This window comes from Ochotona curzoniae, unplaced genomic scaffold (genome assembly GCF_017591425.1).
Source record: "Ochotona curzoniae isolate NIBS_2020 unplaced genomic scaffold, NIBS_Ocur_1.0 contig_1302, whole genome shotgun sequence".
NCBI classification, from domain to species: domain Eukaryota; kingdom Metazoa; phylum Chordata; class Mammalia; order Lagomorpha; family Ochotonidae; genus Ochotona; species Ochotona curzoniae.
Window position 1 is genome coordinate 18,629,951 of NW_024465035.1, and position 18,898 is coordinate 18,648,848.

An 18,898-nucleotide genomic window follows, 5' to 3' on the forward strand; every position below is an offset into this window, starting at 1 on the left:
TCCGTGTTTGTCTCAATGCCAAGAGCACATGTCATTAAAACATCTTGGATACAAAGGGTTAATTAGCAGTGTGAGTGCAGACAGACGCTCCTCCACCTGCCAGCTGGCTTCTCAGAATATCTGGAACATGAGAAAAAGTAATGGCTTCCAGATGCTCAAGAGATGATAGCGTCGTGCAAGGTGGAGTGCAGAGACCCCCACCCACTCACAGAGTGGCCTGGGACCAAGCCCTGCAGCCTGCCCTGGGGCTGGCTGTCCCACACAGGGTGCTTTGAAGGTCATGCATGGACGAGGTGCCCATGGGGCAGGGCTTTGCACACCATAGTAGAACCCGGAATTCACACTTAGTTCTGTTTCTCATTGCAGCGAAGGGTGCAGGACGTCATCAGCCCCATCGTGTTTGAGGCAGCCTACAGCCTGGGCGAGCACATCACCGGTGAGGAGGAGCGGGAGCTGCCAGCACTGACACCTGTGCTCCGCTGGAAGAAGGGACAAAAGATTGCCCAAAAGAATCAGGTCAGAACCTGTGTGCCCATGGCTGACACCCAACGGGACTGGGACCCAATGGAGCAGGGCTGGTGGCCCAACGTGAGGGCCTATAGGCACCTCCTCTTGAGCTGCAAAATGGCATACAGGGTGGTTTTCATGATTGGTTTTGATCACTGAAATGTTCAGGCACATTGAAACTGTTTTCAGTGGTTAGAAAACCATCATCCTCCAGGGCCTCTGCCTGTGTGTAGAGCTTAGTCGGGTTTGTCTCCCATGTGCTCCATGCATGTTCTAGTGTTGGAGGAGTATGGCGAAGAGGTAAAAACTACAGTGGCCCAGCTGGTGGTTCCACTGAAAATGGCCAGCCCAAGCACCCTTGTGAAAGTCCCAGCATGTTTGTTGAGGGGAGCTCAGACCATCCCATGTCACACTCCTCAGGTTCTAGGCTTTCTGCTGGACTTCTGAGGGATGTGGAATATAAGCCACAGGAGAGAAGAGCAAGCCTGTGCCTTAATGGTGGGCTGCAGGTGCTGTGTGTGCTGAGCTGTGTGTGGGCTGTGCATCACAAAGTACATTGTGCTGCATTGCAAGGAGTTCACGACTCCAGATTGTTTGCTTTTTTCAGATGTATTTATTTATTTATTTATTTATTTGGAAGTCACAAAGAGAGAAAGAGAGAGACATCTTCCATCCACCAATTCACCTCCTAAATGGCTACAATGGCCAGGGCTAGGCCAGGCTGAGGCCAGGAGCCAGGAGCTTCCTCTAGATCTCTCATGTTAATTGTAGAGGCCCAAGCATTTTTGTACCACCTTCTATTGTTTTCCCAGGCACCATAGCAGGGAGCTGAATTGCAAATGGAACAGCTGGGACTTGAACTGGTACCCATACGGGGTGCTACTGGCATTGTATGTGGTGGTTATGCCTGTTATGCTATAACACTGGCCCCATGACTCCCAGTCATTTCTTGAGATCCCAGATCATCCTCAATATAGGGCGCTTGGACTGGTCAGGAAAGGCTCTTTTCCTGCTAAGCAAGATCCCTGCACATGGGTGAGGCAAAGCTGTGGACCACCTGTGGACTCCACCCTACACCTCTGTTCTGATGAGACTGCGTGGTCTCGCCTTGTAGATGACAGTCATGGATGGAAGTGCAGTTAACTCTTCAGGGTCAGGGCAAGGGGTGAGTTCTTTATCATTCCCACGTAGACTTCCTCCCACTTGGTCTTGGGTCAAGTTCCCTTAGAGATGAGTGTTGGAGACTCATGGTGCAGTGAGGCTGTGCTCTTGTAGGGGACTGTAAGGGGAAGGGTGTGGTCTATGCATGCCCAATACAGGGCTCTCAAGCCTGCGTTAGGCCATAGGTTGTCCTTTCCTTGGGCCTGGCCTTTGGTACTCATATTCTGGCCTCTGGTGGACCGTGGGTAGAGAAGTTGTTCTCCTTGGAGAAGGATCCCTTCAATCCAAGGACAGTCCCTGGAGAAGGATGCCCCTGTGAGCCCTCAGCTGCCCACACTCAGCATCAGCTGGGGGGTGGAGCCATGACTGTCAGTGTCCACAGTGCATATACCTCCTACCTGATCCACAGGGGCCAAACTAGCAGGCTGTAAGGACATCTCGAGATCTTTGTTCCAGAGGCACACAAGGCACAGACGTTGACATGGGTTCCTGCCGAGACCTCATTGCCATGGTTATAAATGAGTCCACTGCAGCAGAGAGGAACACACATGGGCCAAGGAATATCAGCTGTTGAGAAAGCCCTGGTAGCATCTGGGTATGAAGAAGACAGGAGAGTCTTGATCAGTGAACTTGACTTTCTCATGGAGAGGATGGGTGCCTTTCTTACCTATGGTTCCAAAGAAGCTATAGCTACCACCAGGCCAACAGTCATGGAGGAAGCAGATTGAGATATGCAACCAGAGGAAGGTGATGGGGTGTTCAGGGAAGGCCGATGTGTGTGTGGAAGGATTATGTCCCTTTTCCCCACCACTCTGTGATTCAGGCGTGCTGAAGAGCAGGCAGTCGTGCATCTTTGGTGTACACCTGCTAGTTCCCCAGAGCCAGACTTATGTCTTGGTATTTGTATTTGCTATTTCCAGTGGAACAGCTAGCTTTCCCTCCTGTATTCCACTGAAACACATCCATGAATTCTCTGAATAAACATTTACCTTCCTTAAAGATGAAACGGTAGACCAAAAAGCCTGACGTTAGGGGAAGATGTGGTACATGAAAAAAAGTCCAAAGTTAAACCAACAGAATAGCTGAAGGTAACAAAGAATTCAGGGGCTGGAAGAGATGAAAGCCAAAATAAATAGCTTAGGAGCTAATATTGTGGCATAGGGAGTAAAGCTACCACATGAAACTCTGCAACTCATATGAGAATCTGTTCATGTCTTGACTGCTCTACTTTTTTTAAAAAAAATTTATTTTTTTAAAAGATTTATTTTTATTATTTTTTTATTGGAAAGGCAGATATACAGAGAGGAGAGACAGAGAGGAATATCTTCCATCCGATGATTCTCTCTCCAAGTGAGCCACAACGGCCGATACTATGCCGATCCGAAGCCAGGAGCCTCTTCCGGGTCTCCCACATGGGTGCAGGGTCCCCAAGCCTTGGGCTGTCCTCGACTGCTTTCCCGAGCCACAGGCAGGGAGCTGGAAGGGAAGCGGGGCTACCAGGATAGAACCGGTGCCCATATGGGATCCTGGGCGTGCAAGGTGAGGACCTTAACCACTTGCGCCACCGCGCTGGGCCCTTATTATTTATTTTTATTGGAAAGGCAGATATACAGAGAGGAGAAGAGACAGAGAGGAAGGTCTTTCATCCGATGGTTCACTCCCTAAGCGGCCACAACAGCTGGAGCTGAGCCAGTCCAAAGCCAGGAGCCTCTTCGGATCTCCCACACAGGTACAGGTCCCAAATCTTTGGGTTGTCCTTGACTGCTTTCCCAGGCCCCAAGCAGGGAGCTGGATGGGAAATGGGGCAGCAGGGATTAGAACCAGTGCCCATATTGGATCCCGGCACGTGCAAAGTGAGGACTTTAACTGCCACACTATCACGTCGGGGCCCGCGCTCTACTTTTGATTCAGCAGCTTGCCAATGCACTTGGGAAAGGCAGCAAAAGATGGCTCAAGTGCTTGGACCATTACTCTATGCATTGGAGACCTGGATGAAGTTTCTACTAGGCCTGGTTTAGGCCTAGTGAAGCTCTGGCCATTGAAGCTAGGGGAATGAACCAGCAGATCTAATATCTCTCTCTATCTCTGTGTTTCCAACCTTCAAATAAATAAATAAATAAATAATCTCTTTTTCAAAACCATTTAAGAAATTTAAGAATGCATTCTATCCATTAGAAAATGAGCATAATTCTATTTCATTTTTAAAGGAAAGAACCAGAAAACAATGAAAGGAACGTTAAACTCGTGAACACTAAAAATATGACTGTGAAACCAAATATTCAATGAGAGAGTTGGGAGGTAATGATAAGAAATCTCTTGATAAGAAAACCTAAAAAGAAAAAAAAAAAGGCCAAAGAATAAATCTAAAATGTTCTGTATCTAATCAGAATGTCAGAAAAAGTTTGGAAAGAAAATTAGAAGGAATTATGAGATAATAAATTTAGATTTCATAAAGTTAGAGACACTTTTTTCCCCAGAATTATTCTGGTTACCTTATTGTGAAATGTCTCTGCTCCCAAGGGGAAGGGGGAGACTCTAAATGCAGAATGTGGTAGTGGGGGGCTGTGTGACAGCTGACAAGAGAATGAGAATTGGACTGAGCAGCCCCTAAAACTCCTACAAGCAAGATCAGAAATTTGAATATGAAATAAGAGCTTAAGAATAATGATGAAATGTGGTTTTGAAACTTGAGATGCACTCCAGCCAAACATCTAGCAACTATAAGTACAAGGGCTGGGATACAAGAAACTGGAACTCTGGGCTATTTGTTAACAAGAAATCTCAGAATGACTGTGCAGTAAGTTTGAGTCGCAGTTGCTTCAACTTGCAACAGAGGGTCAGTGAACTTCCAGCAAAACAAAGCCACGTGATGGACAGAGGGACAAGAAAGTGGCAGATGTGAAGATACAGTGTATTTTGAATAGTTTACTTCTATGAATGAGAAGAAACCAAAGGCAACCAAAAACTCCTGGAAAAATTAAAGTACATATTTAATACGTCATGGTCAACTATAAAGTAAAAAATGTAGCTTTCATCGAGTGGAAGGGTATGTGGAAGAAAATGGCTTTATACTAGAAACATTCTTCCTTAAGAAGATGAAGATAGCAGGACTTTATGTTTTTCAACTCTAGAGTAGACACTCGACATTGGTCTTAGCTCCACTGTGAATCATGATCAGGCAGCAACAGTAGAGCTGTTTGTTGGGTTTCAGTATTAGGACTATACTGATAGCATGAAATGAAAGTGTCATTAAATTTGACTATATAAAAAATTTTAAAAGACTAACAGGAGTTCTCTTAGTCTTTTTAAAAAAAGGTTTATTTATTTTTATTGCAAAGTCAGATATATACAGAGAGGAGGAGAGACAGAAATATCCTCCATCTGATGATTCACTCTCCAAGTGAGTGCAATGGCCGGTGCTGTGTCGATCCAAAGCCAGGGGCCAGGAGCTCTTCTGGGTCTCTCACGTGGGTTCAGGGTCCCAAGGCTTTGGGCCGTCCTCATCTGCTTTCCCAGATCACAAGCAGGGAGCTGGATGGGAAGTGGAGCTGCCGGGATTAGAACCGGCACCCATATGGGATCCTGGTGTGTTCAAGGCAAGGACTTTAGCCGCTAGGCCACCATGCCAGGCCCTTCTCTTAGTCTTTTAATGTGAGTCAAGTGACATTCTAAAATTTGTTGAAATAACAAATAGTTGTTTTCTCCTTAAAACTGCAGAGCTCACCAGTAAAGCAAAGCTTCTTGGCCCATGAACTAGCAGATGAGCTTCTTTGAATGCTCATGGGAAAGGATGATTTGTCTGTCAAAATGAGGGAAGGGGAGAGATCCTTGTGTGTGGGTGAGATAAGTTCTTCTCTGTTACAACAGGCTTAAGATAAGATTTCAATCTTAGGAAATCAGAGAGTGGGAGGAACAGCATGTGTTGTGGAGATAGACAAAACCACCCCAAATACCCATGATGATGACAGGGCTCGGGGATGGGAGGGGTGCAGAAAAAATGAAAACTGCTTTTCTTAGGTTGGGAAAATTGTTCAGGAACTTGAGAAACACTCCAGGAGAATGAGAGACAATCCCTTCCCCAATGGTGTATGTAGGGAGGTGTTTAGTGCTCAGGTTCCTTGCAGGAAGAGGAGTTTGACCTGAGCCAGAGTATGCCAGGGCATCCCTAGAGCAGCTCACCTGGCCGCAGGAAGCAGTAAACTCAGCATAGCAGTTTGGGTTGTGCTGACCAGTGCCACAGGGGCATAGCTGTAGTCCACGCCTGAGTTCTTTTGTGGAAAGGCACCTGTGGGTCAGTTCAGGGTGATCAGTGAGACATGAGCTGTACCAGAGTGTTGGTCTAGTTAGAGTGGAATGGCCCTGCAGACCGTCTGTGTCACATGGAGCCTGATAGGAACTTGTTCTGTACAAGCCAGCTAGGGAGTCAGTGTCTTCTGTAGTGGGCTGGGGTGTGTAGTGTCTTCTGGGGCGTCAGTGTCTTCTGTAGTGGGCTGGGGTGTGTAGGGGCCGTGCCCCCCTCTGCCATGTGAGCAGCACTAGGAGAAGGGGAGGCTTCATGCCAGCTTTTGGTTGAGGCTGTGTGAGTGGAGAACAGGATTAACCGCTTGGGATTGAAAGGGATCTAAGGTTTGGAGCCCACAGTGAGTAATCAGACTCTGATAAGGCTGGGATCCCTGTAGGACAGGCTGCCTGGGGGACACATATTTCACCTTAGAAATGTGAGGAAGTGCTCTGATGTGGTAGGTAGAGCCACAGCCTGCAATGCCAGCATCCCATATAGTTGCTGGTTCAAGTTCCAGATGCTCTGCTCCAGCTCCCTGCTAATGTTCCTGGGGAAGCAGCCAAAGATGCCCTCAGTTCTTGAGCCCCTGTACCCATGTGAGAAACCTGGAGGAATTTTCTGGCTCCTGGCTTTGGCCTGGTCGTTGTGGCCATCTGGGGAGTGAACCAGCAGGTGGAAGATCCTTCTATATCTCTCCTTCTCTCTCTCTGTAAGTCTGCCTTTCAAATATATAAATGAACCTTTTTAAAAATGTGAGGAAAGTAAAGCTATACTCCTCTGTCTTTATACAAAAGCAAACACCAGTCTCTTGTATTCATTAACCAGGAAGCAAGGCCTGTAAATCTAGGAGCAGTCCTATCAGTTGTGTTCCCACTCCACCTTGGTGAATGGGTGAAGACGGAATGGGGCATTGGCTGGAGTCTGGAGGGAGACAAGGAGGCTTTGGATGCAGCGGGTTTTGGGGAGTTTGGGGACAGCTGGCTGCTGAGGCTCTTCCATGTGACTGAATGCCTAATGAGAGGGAGGAGGCTGGGCTTCAGACCTAAACCGATGCCCTGTGGGACCCCTTGGTCACTGATCAGTGAGTTGGGCTGGATTCTGTAGTGCTCAGGCCACCAGGAGGGCTTTGGGAGCTTGGCAGTAGCAGAGACATTGGTTTGCGTGTGTGTTTAGAGCAGCCAGGAAGGGCTCATGGCAGTTTCCTGGGAAGGGTTTACAGGCCAGTTCTGCTGCCCTGCCAGAAAGGTGATTTGTGTTTAGCTACTAGTTGGTCTCAGCTCCTGAAACAGAAAGAATGGGACTAGCTGAAAGGGTCACACGAGGTCCAAAGCTGGTCGATGTATGTATGAGAAAGGGAGAAATGATGTCATTGAGAGGCCAGCAGAGAACCCTTCTCTTTCCTCTATTCCTGCAGGATGGACTGCTGCCCGTGACCGAGGCTGTGTAGACAGAGCAGGGCTTTGAATGTCACTGTCTTTGTGCTGCCTCAGGAGGCCGCCAAGAGACCCAGCCAGGACTTGACTTCAAGGTCATTCATTGATGCAGGCAGGACGGCCCTGAAACAGGGCCACACCCTAGTTCCCCAGATGCCTGTGATTACAACAGTCCCCTGGTATAGGGACTTTGTGGGGATCTCGGGTGACAGTAGCTCATCACATAATCTCTGGCAGAGGGACTGTTCTCTGCCTAGAGGCAGGAGGTTCCATGGGAGGTTAGAGGAAGAGAGATGGGGAGCATTTCCTGCTGGCTGTCAGGACGGAGGGCACAGCGGGACAAAGAATACAGGACTGAGAGGATCCTGAGTGTGTCGGCTGGCAGGTGCTGAGCTCTGTATTCCTGGCTTTTGCCAACAGCTTGGACAAGTCCCAAAGCAGATTGTCCCTGGGGCCTCCAGATGGAAGCCCAGATGCTGCCACGTGCTGCGAGAGCCTGGAGCAGACACACACACTGCACCCATAGAACTTTCTGGAAACTGAGATGTGTGATTTGGGTTGTCCCAAGCTGCTGAGTTCATGCTGATTTACTACTGCAGAGGTAGAGGTCCCTTGGGCTGCCTTATTTCCCCACTGGTGTCTCTGGGGAGGGGCACAGGTGTGGGAGTGAGAAGATTGAGGTCCCAGCCCCGGGCAGCACATGCTCATCCACTTGATATGGGCCATGACCATGTTCATTTCCAGCCCTGGATTCTTGTCTCTTACGGGGGTCTAAGCACTAGGCAGAGTCTGGTGTCATGCCCAAATAGGAGCATGATTTATCTAGCAGGGAGGGAATAAACATGGAGAGCTCTCTTGCACCCTCATGAGGAAGGGAGTGGTACAGCCAGAGCAGTGGGGAGAGGGTCTGAACATATATGCCCAGGTCCCAGACGTGACAGATGTGTCCCAGGAAGGTGAGCACGTCCAATTGATCATTACAGAGAAAGTGCTGGTTTACAAGGGGGCAAGCATCCCAGCCTGTCTTAATCGGTACCTCAGTCACTGATGCTTCTGGCTCTGTCGCTCAGGCTTGCCTGCCCATGTGGTGTGGGACTACAGGCAATAATGCAAGAGAAATATGGAAGGGATACTTCAACACTGGATTCTCCTGCCTCCTTCCTGGGCCGCTGGCCTGGTGGCATTGTGAGGGGACGGTGAGGAGGCCCGTGGGACCAAGCGTAACCCAGGCTCCTGAGGTAGCAGGTGTCTGACGAGCACTCCCACCCTCTGAAGGTGTGCTGATTCTCAGTTGTCTGAAGGTGGCTTGCTTGGGAAGGAGGCCTCCAGGCTGCCAGAGGCTGATCTCTGTCCTGAAGTGTCCCATCGAATCTGCAGATTTCGTTTCTTGGTACCATGTTTGATCTTTTTTTAAAAACTTAGCAGCAATTCATTTTCATTTTTGAGGTCACATATTTTTCATTGACATGATAGTTTTGGGCTCCACTCAATAAAGAGTTCAGCAGATAAAAAGTCAGAAGACCAGAGTCCAGATGGAAAATAGGCAGAGGTCATAAACAATAACCAGAGGAAAGGATGTCCAGTTTCACTCCCAGAGAGTAAATTTGAAGAAAGCACAGAATCATTGAAATGATAAAAGACTATCATTCCTGTCCATTTGTATGGCAAAGATTGAACACGAGGTTGGACAAAGTTCTGAGTTTGCTGCGAACCTGTTCTACTCGGGCCTTTCTCTTTTTTAGTCTTTGTAAACGTGTTCTAGTCTTTGAGATACTTCTCAGAAGACAACATTTTCCCACCATGCTGTCAACTGCTTGTTGCATTTTCTCTCCTGGCACCCTGTCTTACTGAAATATGTCTCAGAGGTTGTGGGCCATGTGTGTGTCAACAGGTGAGAGGACGGGTCTCTGGCTGGGGCAGCACCAGCTTATTTCTCTCAGCTCCTGTGATGACTTAGGAAATCCAGTGGGAGCCGTTTGCTGGCTGCAGTTAAGCCTGGGACCTTCTGTAGGGCGTGCTTCTGAGCAGCTGCAAGAGATCTTGTTGGGGCCCTTGGAAATCTGGGGCCATCCTTCTCATTCTGTCCTTCAGAAACATGGTCTGCCTGCTCTCCCCATTTCTCTGGCAGCATTGGCCTCCGTGTTTGACCTTCTTGACTCTGTGCCAGGCCATTTGTCATAGCAGTGAGAAAATCTTTGAGACTGAGTAATGGGTAAAGAAAGAAGGTTTGTATTGGCTCATGGTGTTGGAGGCTGAACATGCAAAACAGCATGGCAATGGCTCCATTTTGCATCACAGGAGGGATGACATAATGGCAGGAGCAGGTGCGAGCAGGAGCAAGCATACAGCACAACAGGATGCCAGAGGCCAGGGTGGGCCATACCAGCTCATTTGTAGCAGCTCTCTGATAAGAGCCAATCAGGAGCCCACAAGGTCTGCACTAGTGCCTTTCAAGGGTGATGCCACAGTGGTCTGATCACCTTACACTGGTCTCACCTCTCAACATTCCCAAACAGAGCAAGCTTCCAGCACAAGAACCACATCTGAACCATAGCTTTCTGCCTTTGCTCAGGATTGGCGGTGACTTTTTTTTCCCCTTTCTCCTATAAAATAGAATGTGAAAGATCCTAAGATGAAAAAGCAAAGAGGTTTCCAGCCTCAGGGGGTAGAAGGTCCTTAGAAAAAAAGTCGATGGTGGATGTAAAAGGCTATAGAGGGACAGAGCTCGGAAGGGCACTGGGCTGGCATGGCCAGTGCACCAGGACTCCTGCTCTGCTGTGATGGGAAGTCAGTGGGCCTCCTGTGTTGGGTGAAAGCAGGTGGAGGAACTAAACATCGGTGCAACCAGGATCGTTTCCCAAAGGAACACTGCTGTAGAACCATGACATAAACCAAGGGTGTCCAGCAGCACAGGACAGAGCATATCGCCTCTGTAACATGAAGGATTGTTGCTGTGTTTGTGCTTAGAGAAAGATAAACAGGGCTGTGCTCCCCCCTACACTTTCAAAAGGGAGCGTTTGTGCAAACTCTGAGACCAAAAGAATTCCTCTACTTTAATGGTACAAGGTCCATGTCTTTTGTTTATTTGGAGAGGGGCGGCCAGTCACTCTTTAGAAAGCATGGTGTCTATATGACAGGGAGTTAGATGCCAGCCATGAGGCTGCTCCTCCTCTCACTTGGGCACAGGGTTGAGCAGAGCTCATTTGACATGCTACCCAAAGGACACTTCAGGATTCTGGAGGAAGAGCCATTGACCCTGCTGGGGTGAAAATGCTTACACTCAGGACCTGGCATGCATGCACTGTGTAAGAGAATCCTGTGCTGGGGTGGGACCTGCACCCCTGAACTACGTAGCTGGGACTCTGGGAGGAACCTCAGTTCAGAAGTGTCTGTTGTGTCATCTGGGCCTGATACCATGGGTTTGGGGCAGAAACCCTCCATGAAGTCTGTGAATATTTGCACAAATGCTTCTTTTAGAGTTTGAAAGCATGGGGATAGCACAGCCCTATTTATCTCCTTCTATGAAAATGCCCTGCTCACTGTAGATTAAAAACAGCCTCTTTTAATCCCTTGGGGCCGGTATTTGAAAAGTGTTCCCAATCCAATCCAGCGGTTTTGAATTTCTCAGGCCTCAGCAAAGGACTTGGTTGCCACCGCAAGTCTATAAACCATGTCCAATCTATCACAGCAGTTTGTTCTGTTTTTTTAAGCAAATATTGTCAAGTTCAAGAAATTGACCTTTCCTGCTGCCACCCCCACTGTGGGCATGACGGCTGTAAGATCAGAAGGGAAGATTTTCTAGTACAGATCCAGGTTGGAGAAATGTGCTCCCCACTCAGGCCTGGGCACCTGGGTGACGCCCTGTCTGAACTCAGCAGCAGTCAGGAGTGGTCAGCCCTAAATCACCTGTCCCCAGGGCTGCCGTGACCTGAAGGCCACCTTGATGGAAGAGGAACCCAGCCTGCTGGTCTGGAAGGAGATGCAACTGCAAGTGGATTTATTATTTGTTTGTTTGTTTGTTTAAGATTCATTTATTTTTTACTGGAAAGTCACATTTACAGAGAGAAGGAGACAGAAAGATCTCTGTCTACTGGTTCATTCTCTAAATGGCTGCAATGGCCAGAAATGAGCTGATCTGAAGCCAGGAGCTGCTTCTGGGTCTCCCATGTGGGTACAGAGTCCCAAAGCTTTGAGATGTCCTTGAATGCCCTCCCAGGCCACAAGCAGGGAGCTGAATGGGAAGTCGTGCCCATATGGGATCCTGGTGCATGCAAGGCAAGGACCTTAGTAGCCACTAGGCTACTATACGAAGCCCAAGATGTATTTTTTGTAACATTTATTTCATTATTATTGCAAAGATAGATTTACAAAGAGAAGGAGAAACAGAGGAAGATCTTCCATCCATTGGTTCATTCCCCAAATGCTCACAGTGGACAGTGCTGAGCCAATCCAATACCAGGAGCCTCTTCCAGATCTCCCACATGAGTGCAGGAGCCCAAGGCTTTGGGACAGTCTCTGCTGCTTTCCCAGGCTGCAAGCAAGGAGGTAGATGGGAGGTAGAACAGCTAGAACATGAACTGGTGCCCATACAAAATGCTGGTGCTTCAAGGTAGAGGTTTAGCATGCTGAGCCATCATGCCAGTCCTGAGATACATTTATTTTTATTTGAAAGAGTTAGATAGAATGAGACACAGAGGGAAAGAGAACTTCCATCTGCTGATTCACTCCCCAGTGGCTGCAATGGCTAGAGCTGAGCCACTCCAAAGCCAGGAACCAGGAGCCTCTTTTGAGTCTCCCGTGTGGGTGCAGTCTTCCCAGGCCATTAACAGGGAGCTAGAAGGGAAGTGATTCAGCTTGGACTTGAACCTATGTCCAGATGGGATGCTGGCAGCCACAATCAGAGGCTTAGCATACTATACCACAGTACTGGAAGAAGTAACTAATACAGAAATATTCTAGAACAGGATTCAGTAAACTGAAGTCCCTGGTAAAAATCCGGCTATTGTTGGTATTTGCAAATAAAGTTCCATTGTCATCCATCCACACACTGTCCTCTGCGTGTTGTCTTTGGCAGCCAAATTGAATGGGCACCATGAAGATTGTGTTGCTCACAAGCTTGAAGTAGCCTCTGTCTCCAGGAAGAGTTTGCCCACCTTGCTCTAAAAGACGTCGAGGAGGCATTTGGCAAGAAACTAGAGAATGCATTTTCACTCTCCAGAAATACCTCGGTGAAGGCCAGAATGAGGAAGGAAGCAGGCCTTAAAAGCTCCCCCAAAGCCTGAGATGGGAAGCCATTGTCCACCAAGAGCAAGATTCCCTTATGCAGGGTGCAGTGAGGGATGATGGCTTCTTAGGCCCATGGGTGTGGTCTGCGAGGGAAGTGAGTGGATAAGCTCCTGGAGGCTGACGGCAGTGGGAGAGGCTGCTTTGAGCTGGGTTTGGGTCTGACTGATTCCATTGGCCAAACTGGTCCTCCACACCTGGAGGACAGAGGGGTGTGTTGGGTGAAAGGTGGAGATGCTGAATGTTGGAGCAGCCAGGACCGTTTCCTGAGAGGTCCATCTGGGCATTGTCCTGGCATCACAAGACAGAGAAATCACCCTGCCTTGCCCCTGGGAACTCTGGGTTATTGTCCTGTGTCCTGAGTCTCTCTTCTGTCTGTCCCGCCTCCTTCTTTAGACTCACTTGCCAATTCCTTGGCAAACCGGTAGGTCAGAGATACCTGTGCAGATATAGAACCCAGGAGCTCCAGTTTCCAGCCGCCCAAGGCTCAGTAGGGTCCCATGACTGCCACTTCCTTTGGGTGTTGCCTGTCATTCTCTGCCTGAAGGCAGTCTTGGTTGAACTAGAGATTTACTAGGGTTTGGCATGAACAGCCCATTTTGGTCCATTGCATTGCCTGGGTTAGCGAAGACAGAGGATTCTGATACCCTGTTGAGGGTTAACAAAGCACCCAGAATTGCAGTGAATTGGAATAGCCACCGCTGTTGACTTTGTGAATTTTTTATTGTACATATTTGATGTGTACAAGATGCTTTAATATAAATTTGCATAGCGAAACAATTATCATACATAACCACCAGGATTCTGCTCCCTGTTTCTGCATTTTTCATTTTCTCGGATTCCACACATAAGTGAGCTCAGGCTGTGTTTTTCTTCCTGTCTCTGGTTTATTTCACTTAGCATAATGTCTTCCATGTTCATCCGTGTGGTCTGGATTGGTGGACCCTTTATGTTCCAAGACTAGAGACTGAATGATATTTCATTGTGAAGAGTGTGCAGTGCAGTTCCATTGCCCACTCACCTGTGGGCAGACAACTTAGGTTATTGCTGGATCTTGGCCACAGGAACTAGAGCTGCAGGAACATAGGAATGCAGATATCTACCACTTTCTGCTGGTGTGTCCTCAAAAGAGATGGGTTGCTGGTTCTTTCTTTTTTTAAAGATTTGTTTATTTTTATTGCAAAGTCAGATATACAGAGAGGAGAAGAAACAGAGAGGAAGATCTTCCATCCTATGAGTCACTCCCCAAGTGAGCACAACGGCCGGTGCTGTGCTGATCCGAAGCTGGGAACCAGGAACCTCTTCTGGGTCTCCCACGCTGGTGCAGGGTCCCAAAGCTTTGGGCCATCCTCAACTGCTTTCCCAGGCCACAAGCAGGGAGTTGGATGGGAAGTAAAGCTTCTGGGATAAGAACCGGCGCCCATATGGGATCCTGGTGCATACAAGGCAAGGACTTTAGCCGCTAGGCCACACCGCCGGGTCCGGTTGCTGGTTCTTACAGTTCCGAGTTTGATTTTTTTGAGATACCTTCTTCTGAAATGTTTGCCATAATGACGGTACCAGTTTATAGCCCCATCCTTCCACGGGAAGCCTTTCTTTTATATTCATGCCAATACAACAGAAGCCTTGTGGGTCAGGGTGATGCTCTCAGGATAATAAGGGAGGAAAACTTTGCCAGCCAAGAACATTCTACCCAGCAAATTCCTCCTTCCGTGCTGAAGAGGAAAGGGGTTCTCAGATTAACCATAGGCAAAGGATTTGTCACCAGCAGACCTGCCGAAGAAGAAAAACTCAAGGAAGTTTAAAAAAGAAAACACGGAAGAAAAATAAGAGAGAATCGGAACATGTGAAAAATAAAGGAATGAAAAGGAAAAATACGCAAGAGAGAGGGAGGGAAAAGCCAGGAGAAGTATGGGACCAACAGAAAACGGATGAGGGGGCTGCAGCACAGCCTGCCCAGGCAACACTTGCTCTACGAGGAAATGGACCAAACTTGCAAATAAAAAGGCCCATAGTGTCTGAATTAGGAACCAAAGCGAACAAGAAAAGCCAACAGAAAACCACAAGGTCAAACTGCAAGAAACTCATTAACAGATGCAAAGGTACAGGTAGGGATGGGCAAAGATGATATTCCAGTTAACTAGGAACAAGTAAATGAATAATTAAACATATGAGTAACAACACTATACCTGACAGTATGGACTTAGAACACAGACCTAATCAACAGGAGCTGAAGGTGATTGAGATCTGTCAGAAGATACAGCCATTGCTACACATACACCCACCCAGCAGCAGAGCTCCTCAGTGCATAGACAGATAGTGGCAGATCTGAAAAGAGAAAGCCACACCTATATAATACTAACAGATTTCAACAGCCTCTTTGTAGGATGAATACAACACGTGGAGAGAGAAATCTGTGCGGGAACAGTAGACGTGAACAACTCTGCCAAGGGTATTTAGAACATCATTCGTGGGCTGTACGAGATGACCAACTGAAAAATCATGCGTTTGAGAATGTATATTCTGCTGTGATGGAGTGGAAATTTCTGTGTATGTGTTAGCCTATGCAGGAATGGATAATGTCCAGCCCTCAGGGTAAATAAGGTCCACGGAGGAACCAGACGACGCTTTTCCAAGGCTACTGAAGGGGGGGGCTAGAAACTCCATAAAACTGCAGCTGTGGCCATTGGGAGATAAGCCAACAGACAGAAAATCAATCTGCACACCTCTCTCTCTCTCTTCCCCCCCCCTCCATCTCCATCTCTCCATCTCCATCTCTCAATCTCTTTCTCCCTTTTTGTCTTTCACATAAATGAGAGTAAATTCAATAAAGACAGATTAGAGATGTTTCATCTGCTGTTTCACTCCCCACGTGCCTTTCTCAAGCCTCAGTGTAGGACTTGGTTGCCACAGGAACCCTATAAACAATGTCTAATCTGTGTCAGTTTTTTTTTTTTTAAGCAAATAGTGTCAAGTTCAGGAAACTAACACCCTCCCCTCCAGCCAGGTTGAAAGCAGGATCCAGGAGCTTCATCTCTCTTGCACGTGGGTGCCAGGGACCTAAGTACTTGAGTCACCACCTACCTGTTGCCTCCCAGGGTATATGTTGCGGACAGCTGGAATTGGGAGTATAGCCAGAACTCAAAACACAGATATTCTGATAGAGGATGCAGCTATCCCATCTTAACCACTACAGTGTTGCCTGCCCCGTGCTTCATTTGAGCCGGTCATTGTAAGTCTTATAACCTGCATGTTTGGTATGCATATACATGTGTGGGGTATACCTGTGTATACCTGTGTGTGGCAGATTCAAATGCTTTCTTTTGGAGCATGGGGAGTCAGAAGCACTCGAAGACTTAGGTGGTGCAAAAGCAGTTTCTGGAACACAAAGTGGAGAGCAGAGATCAAGGGGAAACTGGGGAAATGCACTTGAAAATGCAGCCTGTTGCTCACTTGGGGGAGGCTGGCTGAGGGACAGATGCTGTGCTCAAGGCTACTGCTCTGGGGCTGACATGGTTTCCCATGGCTGAGGCCCTCCACAGGCTCAGGCCCCTGTTAGAAGCTCTAGGTCTCATATCCTAACCCCTCCTGTCATCCCAACCATAAGTACACGGTCCAGGTCTGTCTCCCCCAAGGATGAGGCTTATGGGTATCGACATACTGAAAGACCATATAAGCTTTGGGATGGGGTAACATCTCAGATAGGGAAGCCATGTGGAGGCCTCAGCTTTGCTCAGTGAATGATGGGAGAGCATGTCCTGGATGAACTGTGTGAGGAGACCTCGAGGCTGCTTATTGGGAGGGGGAGGTCTGGGATAGGAAATTGTAAGGCCATTCCAACAGACAGCTGGCACAAGAGAGCCAGGATCGCAGAGATGGGCAGCTGGTCACAGAACCTGGTTTAGGTTCTGTTCCGTTCTTCAACCCTCTCCCTCACTCTGCCCTTCGGCTTCCCACGCAATCCTCATCTCAGCCCCCAGAGCCCCAGATGTCAGCATCTCTTACCTGTGAAATGGGAAAGGTATTGTCAAACAGAGGCCCTCAGGCATGCGTGAACTGGGCTTTTTGGAGCCTAAAGCTCACATACTTACTGTGTGTGCTCAGAGCTGGGTGCAGGCCTATGGGCTGGCCACATCAGAGAAGAATCTTCAAGGTTGAGTTTGACCAGCTTGCCAAGGAAGTTAACTGGCATGCCTTTGTCCTGTTCCAGAACTCAGAGTCGCTCTTCTCCTCTGGGCGGAGACACCCATGCACCCTTGCATCCCCCTGCCTCTTGCTTTCTTGGCTAAGAAGTCAAAGAAAGCACCAATGTCTTATGCTAAAAGTGCCTGGGAATTTGACTGCCTCTGTGCCTCCAGTGGTGTCCAAAGGAATATGGGAATTTCCTCTTTTTTGTCCGCCACCTCCAAGGCTTCCTGCTCCGTAATCAGAGAAGGGAATGTTGGCCGAGTCTCTTTAATTCTTTTGGAACCATGGCAAAGGAATATGAATTTCCATAGGCAGCGTTACTCTGTCTGAGTCTAGACTGTTGGCCGACAAGGCTGCCTGAGTCCACACTTGGTGCTCCAAGAGACTGCCTGAACTTAACATATGGGGTGGGAACAGATCACCTGGAACAGGGCTGTGTGCACTGGGAAACTCGCAAGCCGAGAGCAAGTTTAGCCATGAATGGATTAGAGCGAAATGCCAACAACCCCCTTCTCCACATCTCACTCCAAAGCCATCAAATACTAGAGAAGAGACTTATGCATCTGCAAAGGAGGATCAGGCTGCCGTCCATAAGGGACACCAGAGGTCGGACCCAGGGCAAGACCAACAAGCCCTCTGTGAACCACAGAGAAGAAAGCTCTAGCGCCTTTGCAAAGCTGCTCCATAAATGAGCTTTCTGGACGGATGTGGGTTTGACATAGCAGCAGTCATCAAGCCCCCAGCACTGGGGTGGGGACCGGGAAGGGGGCAGTGTTCCTGATTAGAGGCAAGTCCATGTGTGTCCCTCCTGAGAGGTGACTGCCCAATCAAGAAGCTAGAAACCCCTTCCACTCGGGGGGGCGGGGTAGGTCCTATTGCTTTTGACTTTCTCCTTTTTACTGGACCTTGTTCAGTGGGAGAAAGCTATCTCAGACACGCATGTTCTGCCTTTCTGTGAGAGTCAGGTGCCAGTTGGTATCTTAAGAAAGCATTGCCAGTTTGCATGGCTCTACGTATACACTGGAACACATCTGAAGACACCAAGGATACCTGTTTTGGAAACCACTGCCCATAGAAGCTCTATGGTAAACCAAGGGATTAGCCCAAAATGAGTGTGGTTATGAAGCTCCACCTAGTGATGGTTGGGGCCCCCAGGGGCCTTAAGAGTGCCGGGGAGCTGGCTTTGTGGTGCAGGGAGCAGCGGGGTTGAAGGGCCCAGGAGAACTCGTGCCAGTTTTTTGGGGGGGAAGGGAATTGGCTGTTGTCTGCTCTTTGGCCATCCAGCCCTCTTCCAACCTTCCTGTTGTTGTCTCCCCCCTTTCTCTCACTCAGACTGTGTTTGAAAGAAACTGCCGCTCCGAGGACTGCGCCACTGACTTGCAGCTTCGGGGCAAGCTGTTGCTGTCAAGGTATGTGACGTGCCTGTCCGTGTGCTCTGCTCTGGGAAGCCCCCTTGTCTGGACGCCCCCATCGAAACCTGAGGGATCAGATTCCCCCACCCCGCCCTGCATGGATGAGGATCAGCAAAGCTCGTGGTGATGATGATGATGTTCTGTGATTTTAAAATGAAACAAAGGAAAAACAAACTGCACTATAAAGTCATGTGCAGCAGCTGTTGCTCTGGTGGGATAGTTTGGCTTGGTGATGTCACATGTCTTACCAATTTAGCTTCGATTTCCAGTTTCTGTGAGTACCTGTGTGTAAGTATTTTGTGCTTGTACGTTGCAGTCAGTTGGACCATGTGAAACTGTCACTGTTTGGCCTCATCTTATAAGATCTGTCCTTCCTTGCTGCTACACAGGGATGCCTGCCCTAACACGTCAAGTGGCTGTGTGAGCCCCCAGGGTTCTGGGTGGAGTGGCTGCCCTGAACCCAAGCCTGGTGAACACACAGCCTGTCTGTTATTCCAGGACTTCCTCCCGCAGCCCACAGTCTCCTCCCGGGGGCTAACGGTGAGCTGTGGGAGCCTGCTGGCTGGAGGACAAGGCCACAGGGCTCAGGGCATTTGCCTTTTGAAACAGTTCTGAAAGATGACTGTAGCATT

The 18,898-nt window shown here is 48.5% G+C and overlaps 1 protein-coding gene across 1 annotated transcript in view; it reads left to right on the forward strand.

Annotated features, from left to right (window-relative positions):
- ITGA9 (integrin subunit alpha 9) overlaps positions 1–18,898 on the forward strand; it is a 240,981-nt gene that overhangs the window by 137,427 nt on the left and 84,656 nt on the right. Inside the window, exons 16-17 of the mRNA XM_040964761.1 lie at positions 367–516; positions 18,187–18,263. Of these exons, the coding sequence (XP_040820695.1) occupies positions 367–516; positions 18,187–18,263 (227 nt within the window). The remainder of the gene's footprint in view (positions 1–366; positions 517–18,186; positions 18,264–18,898) is intronic.